This window comes from Plectropomus leopardus, unplaced genomic scaffold, assembly GCF_008729295.1.
Source record: "Plectropomus leopardus isolate mb unplaced genomic scaffold, YSFRI_Pleo_2.0 unplaced_scaffold4080, whole genome shotgun sequence".
In the NCBI taxonomy this organism is placed as follows: domain Eukaryota; kingdom Metazoa; phylum Chordata; class Actinopteri; order Perciformes; family Serranidae; genus Plectropomus; species Plectropomus leopardus.
Genome location: NW_024644681.1, coordinates 1,173 through 8,219, shown reverse-complemented (window position 1 = coordinate 8,219; position 7,047 = coordinate 1,173). Strand labels below are relative to the sequence as shown.

Below are 7,047 nucleotides of genomic sequence, written 5' to 3'. Positions count from 1 at the left end.
TCTGTCTCTCTCTCTGTCTGTCTCTCTCTCTGTCCCTCTGTCTGTCCCTCTGTCCCTCAGGTCTGCAGTTATTAGCCACGGCCAGTCGGGACCGTCTGATCCACGTCCTGGATGCGAGCAGAGAGTTCAGTCTGGTTCAGACTCTGGACGAACACTCGTCCTCCATCACCGCCGTCCGATTCGCCGGTGAGTCTCTGTGACCTCTGACCTCTCCTCATGTTGTTGGCATGACCTCTGACCTCTCTGACATCATCATCTTCTTCTTCCTGTCTGTCAGCCAATGAGGGGAAGGTGAGGATGATCAGCTGTGGAGCCGATAAGAGCGTTTACTTCCGCACTGCCGAGCAGGTGAGCGACACCTGAGTGACATCACAGCGTCCTTTTTTTTAACCCTTTATTTACCATTTAATGTTAACATTTAACCAAATACAGTCAACAGAGCCATGATGATGGTTTGGATGAAGTAAAATACAAGTAAAACATAAAAGTAAGAAAGCAGCAACAATAATGACCATAAAGATACTAATATAAATCAAAAATATTTAAAAAACAGAAGAAAACAAACAAAAATATTCCAGCAGTTGGTGTACTTTTTATTCTTTGAATTTTTTTACAGAAAAATCTCAAAAATTAGAATTAGAAATTCAATTTTCTTTGTAATTTAATTCAAAAAGGTACATTTTTATATATTATATTCATTACACGTAAATCAAACATTTCAGACCTTTTTTTGTTTTAATTTTGATGATTATGTCGTATAGCTCATGAAAATCAGAAATCCAGAATCTCAAATTATTAGAATATTTTCTAAGATAATTCAAAAAGTGATTTACAAAAGAGAGATGTCCAACGTGTGAAAAGTCAGTTCGTTTGTATCCTCAATACTCGGTTTTGTGCTCCTTTATTATGAACACCTGCATCAGTGTGGGCGGAGCTCTGACTGACGCTCAGGTTGATTTGAGACGCCTTCAGCTCGTCTGTAGTTTTTAGGTCGACTGTTCCTAATACTTTGAAACATTTTTTCTCTATGAAGGCCATATTATCAAAGTTAAAAAAGAAAACTGTGTGAACATTTCAGTTTCTGTAATGAGTCCAGAACTTATTAAAATTTGACTTTCTTAAATAACAGACGAAAATTCTTGAAGTAAGAGAAGTTTCCTGCGTTCGCTCAGAGCAGAGCGAAGAAATGATGGTGAGGAGGCTGAGGTCTTCCTCACGTGACCCCGTGGTATGTTGTCGCTGTGTTGCAGGTGGAGGAGGGGCTGGAGTTCCAGCGCACTCATCACGTGGTGAGGAAGACGACGCTGTACGACATGGACGTGGAGCCCACCAGGAAGTACGCTGCGGTGGGCTGTCAGGACCGCAGCATCAGGTACGGCCGAGCCCGCCGCCAGGCTGTAGCACGGGCTGGATTATTACTCAGCAGGCACTGGGGCTGTTAGTCGGATTAGGATTAACTTCCATGATCCTGTCATCTTCTTCTTCTTCTTCTTCTTCTTCTTCTTCTTCTTCTTCTCTCTGCTGTTTTCATTTCCTGTTTTTTCTTCTTGTTCCTCTCCAGGTTTTTTTCATCAGATTTAAATTCAAAACACACAACAAACATTTTCCCCAGTTTGAACCGTAACACAAAGTCCTGAGGGGGGACATGTGGGGATGAGGCAGCTAAATCCCTCTAAAGTCAAACTGCACGACATGTTTACAGGGAGGTGACGTCAACTTTATTTATAAAGCCCATTATCACGAAACACAGTTTGCCTCAGAGGGCTTTACAGCAGACAACATCCCTCTGTCCGTAGACCCTCACAGAAGCTGAAGAAAAACGTGTAACGGGGGGAAAATACTTCAGGAAGGATCCCTCTTCAGGATGGACAGACTTTCAACAGATGTTGTTAATATCAGTTGAATTACAGTAATGACATCAAATAATAAGACATAGACTTAGAATATAGACATATAGCATTTGATGTTACATACAAATATTGCAGAATATGTAAGCAGAGATAGCAGTCACGTTTATAATGTTTATAGTAAATATAATAACGGCAGTAGAAGTTGTTGTCGAGCAGGATCACAGCATCAGTGCAACCAAGGCCCACGACACAGGTACAGCCTTGGACAGGACCACAGCAACAGCACAACCAAGACCACGATCCAGGCTGAGCCAGAGGTACAGCATCAGTGCAGCCACAACACGGGTGCAGCCAAAGGCAGGATCACAGCATCAGCACAGCCATCACCACGATCCAGGCGCAGCCAAAGGCAGGATCATAGCAACAGTACAACCGAGACCACGATCCAGGCTGAGCCAGAGGTATAGCATCAGTGCGGCCACAACTCGCTGGGCTCAGAGAGGACGCAGGATACGGGCTTGCCGAGTCATGGAGGAGGGGTGGCTGTTTCTGACAGAGAGTACCGCAGCTCATGGCCAGAGGGCGCCATTTGCCAGCTTATGTCACAGTTCTGCGAATATTCTGTCTATAGCCTTCACCGTGCTTGTTTCATCACAATGCCGTCCCCAAGAAGAGGAGTGCCTCTGCAGACTGCGTCAGGGTTGAAGTTGTCATCTTAAAAAATTAGGAGCATCAGCACATCTTGAGAGAATATTAATACCTGTTTCAGCACTGGTTTTTTGATGTAAAAAGAGACAGATTTATCATTGTGACCTTATTATAGTCTAAGTAACGGTCCTGGTTACCTTTCAATGGTGTTTTAATCTGAAAATGCAAATACCTCCAGGGTGTGCATTAAGAGGTTTATTTGAGTGAACAGTAACAGACATTAGCACTTGAATGCATTAAGTTACAGAGTTTTTCGAATTCATGTGCAATGTCAATTCAGGGAGAAAAATTACAAAGTGCCGAATACAGTGAACACATCCATCCCTTCAAGCTTTAACAACTTCAAAGAAGCTGTTAAAGCTGCACGTAACAAACTAAAAGAGGAGTGCACTGATCGAGACTTGTGTAACACGATGGATGCTGTTGAAGAGATGAAGGCAAAAGTGAGAGATATGTATGAAAATATCTGATCTCAATCAGCACCCTCTCCTGAAATAAGGAGAAAGATGGACTCCTGCACAGCAGTAACAAAGGATTTGATGGGCTTGATCAAAGTACGTATGAATGAAGTGGGACAAGAGGAGTTTGATGCTAAAGCGGAAAATGCAAGACTTTGTATGGTGCTTTACAAAGATTATGCCCAGTCAGTATTTGGTACAGGAATCTCTCAAATCTACTGTTCACAGTCATCACTCCAGTGCTTCAGCAGAGTGTACCTACCTTTGTAGTCCAGCGTGCATTTCAAGAAAAGCCGAATAACTGGCCCAAGATCAGCTCAAGGGAGTCAGCTAAGCTGAGACAGTTCAGTGATTTTCTGACAGCTTGCAGCAATGCTATGCCACACATTAAAGGGCTTCCAGTGTTAAATGACTGTGAAGAGAATCAAAAGTTACTCCAAAAGCTCCCTGACAGGATAACCTCTCACTGGAATTATCATGTTTGTTGTTGCTCGAATCCAGCAGCTAGCAAAAGGAGCCGAAACAGCCGAACCTTTAAATGTTGAAGACAGAAGGAAGGCAAGTCTTGCGCTCGTAAAACTTGCACGACCCAGTATTGCAAGATGGTCTACTCAGGGTGGGAAGGCGATTGAAAAAAGCTTCCTTGCCTCTTGACATGAAGAACCCAGTAATCCTTCCAAGAGATGGTGTGGTCACACACCTCATCGTGGATTATTGACATAGACAAACGAAGCATCAAGTCAGAGGACAGACACTAAATGAGCCCAGAGCAAATGGCTACTGGATTGCTGGTGGCAGCAAAGCTGTAGCAAGCCACATCAACCAATGTGTTACCTTCAGGAGAGCCAATGACCTGCAGAAAAGCAGGATGGCGGATCTACCTGCTGACCGTGTGGAACCCTCCCCGCCATTCTCCTACTGTGCAATGGACTCTTTTGGACCTTTTTACACTAAGCAAGGTTGTAAAGAGTGTAAAAGACATGATCTTATATTCACCTGTTTATCCTTGAGAAAAGTCCACATAAAACTATTGGAAGACCTTACAACTGATGCCTTCATAAATGCCTTGCGGTGTTTTGTGGCTATCTGTGGACCTGAGAGACAAATCAGATCGGACCAAGGAACGAACTTTGTTGGAGCAAAAGATGAAATGGCAAAGGCTCTAAAGGAAGTGGACAAAGACAGAATAACCCTTTACCTGGCAGAGAAACAATCAGACTTCACTATGAATGTACTGGATGCCAGTCACGTGGGAGTGGTAGGTGTTTGGGAGCGGCAGATTAGGACAGTTAGGAGCATCCTAAACTGTGTCCTTGCAAAGAGCGTGGGAAGACAAAATGATTTTTCACTAAGGACATTTCTCTATGAAGCCATGTCAATCATAGATGGTCGTCCACTCTCAATTGACAGCATCAATGATCCCAAAAGTATAGAACCACTAACCTCAAAAAGATCTACTTTCCATGAAAACCTCTGGTCCGCTGCCTCCACCAGGAAAATTTGTGGCAGAAGATCTGTATGAAACGAAAAGGTGGCACAGAGTCCAGTTTGGTGGAAGAAGTAATATTTTAGACACTGACACTGACACACTGAGACAGCGCTGGCGCTCTCCAAGGTGAAATATGAAGATTGGAGCAAAAAACACCAGAAATGGCACGTTGAAGAAGCAAGGCTATATTATGGTGAAAAAATCAAAAAATGACATGTCTGAAAAACAGCTGAAAACTGCATTAAATAGCGTGCAGAGACACACCATAATATGGCCTGTCGAAAAAATGACCCAAAAAGCAATACACCTGGACAAGTGCTTGATATCGGTAAAGAAGAAGATGGACCGGTGAGAGAGGCATCGGTACAGTTAGGAAGTAGAAAGTTAGAGGAAGAGGCTCTCTAACCCGTCCGTTCTTGACTGGCCTATTCACAACCTGGTTGTACTTGTAGAACATAACCAGAGTGATTTCAGAGTAACGAATCTCTTGACACCTTTTTTTTAAAGTTGAAGGTATCATATTTTATCTGAAAGTACACAGATATCCATTGTTTGGTTCTGGAAATTACTAGATTTATCCAAGTAAAACGTTATCATTCATAGCATTCTGGGTAAGAGCAACGTGACTGCTGATGATGACTGTGCTAATGAGGACTGCTTAAGAATGGACACTTTGTGAAGGAGAATGCGTGTTTCAAACTGTTATGTCTTTTATTTGTATAGTTTTCACATTGTACAGAGACTGAAGGTGTTTGAGGACAGAAAAGAGGAGACACATAAATCTTCAGAAACATCAGTACGAAGCGTGGCCATTCAGTCTTTGGACCGGTGTAGCTACATCGGTTTTTCAGGGCCGATACCGATACAAATTATTTGAACTTAATAAAGACTGATAACCGATATATGGAACCAAAATGCATTTACAATAAAAATGTAAATCTTTCTGTCAATATTTAGAATTTGGAATATAACAAATTTCAATATTAACTTTGTTGAAATGCCTTTAACATATATTTAATCTTAACTAAAACTTATACAGAAAGTTCCCAGCAACGTTTTTATAAAGTCAAAATAAAAATAGATAAATAAAAATATCACCCTGAGGTTTTACAAAGTAAAAGTTTCATGCTGACTCGTTCTTTGCATGTTTGACATTCTGCCTTCCCTGCTGTTGGTTGAGTTTAATACACACAGCATTTTCATTATTTTACAGATTATTGGCAAAATACAAAACATCAGCCCGCAGTATCGAACATCAAATCTTTCCTGTAATTCATGTATCTCGACGTTAAGAGGCTCACATTCATGTGTTCATTCACTCAGTCACGACAACTTCAGGTACGAGGAGTTCATCTTTTATCATTTCAATGGCTGAGATAAACTCTGAGTGCTTTTCTGACTGGTTTCCAGTCCAGCTGTGTATCTGGTTTCCAGTGTTGCTGCTGTGTTTTCAGGCTGCCTCCTGCTGGTCAGACAGGGAACGGCATGCAGTGACATAAACCCTCTCAGGACGAAGCCGGTGGTTTTTATGATAGTATTTTATCATTTAGTTTTACATCAGTGAGCTTCAGGGCACAGAATCAGAATATAACTGCACCGCTCTGAACAAAACACACCAACTACAAAATACTGAAGCAACAAACGTACATTGATGGTTTAATCTGTGAGAACTGACTGCAGAATTGGACCAACATTAATGCTCCTCCTCCTCCCTCTGCAGGATCTTTAACATCAGTAACGGGAAACAGAAGAAGATGTATAAAGGCTCTCAGGGCGAGGATGGGACTCTGATTAAGGTACGTTGCACCATCCATCCAAAAATGCTGTTGCCATGGCAGTTACAGGTGCATCTCAGAAAATGGTAATATTGTTAAAAAGTTCAAGAATTTCCATCAGGTCTCTAAGAAAGTCAGATTTTAACATGTTCTAGACTCACCGCATGAACCAAAATGTTAAAGCATTTTTGATTTTTAAATTTTAATAATATGGCCTACAGATGGAAAAGTCAAAAAAATTGTTGTTAATTAAATTAAGAAAATTGAATTTCTTCATGATAGTCACTTTTTTTGAGATGCACCTGTATGGAGCATGCAGGTGCTGAGGCGTCCCCCTCTGTCCTCCTCAGGTGCAGATCGACCCGTCAGGTCTCTACATCGCCACCTCCTGCTCAGACAAGAACATCAGCATATTTGACTTCTACTCGGGAGAGTGTGTGGCCACCATGTTCGGACACTCCGGTCAGTGACTCCTTCGGCTTACCCACTCTTTCGCTTCATTACTTTTTTATTGCTGAAATAACACACTGAGATTTTATGACAGAAGATACAGTGCCTTTTATAAACCATCTCATGTTTGTGGCTTTTTCTGTGGAAACTTTACGATGACCTTATTGTGACACTTTTGATGACATCCTGAACTATCATGGGTCATTTGTGATGACATACTATGATGTGTATCGACAACTAAGTGTACTAAGTGATTTTCAGCATTTTTTTTGGATATTTCATTTTTTTTCATTTTTGCCATACATTCGTTGCTATGG

At 41.7% G+C, this 7,047-nt stretch overlaps 1 protein-coding gene across 1 annotated transcript; it reads left to right on the top strand.

Annotated features, from left to right (window-relative positions):
• Window positions 1–10: 10 nt before the first annotated feature.
• On the top strand, window positions 11–6,742 carry LOC121939086 (mitogen-activated protein kinase-binding protein 1-like; the record flags this gene model as incomplete). The annotated part of the gene is made up of 5 exons (XM_042482212.1): window positions 11–186; window positions 278–348; window positions 1,251–1,372; window positions 6,226–6,301; window positions 6,631–6,742. Coding segments are annotated over exons 2-5 (361 nt in total), but the record flags the coding sequence as incomplete, so codon positions are not given.
• Between the last annotated feature and the right edge of the window lie 305 nt (window positions 6,743–7,047).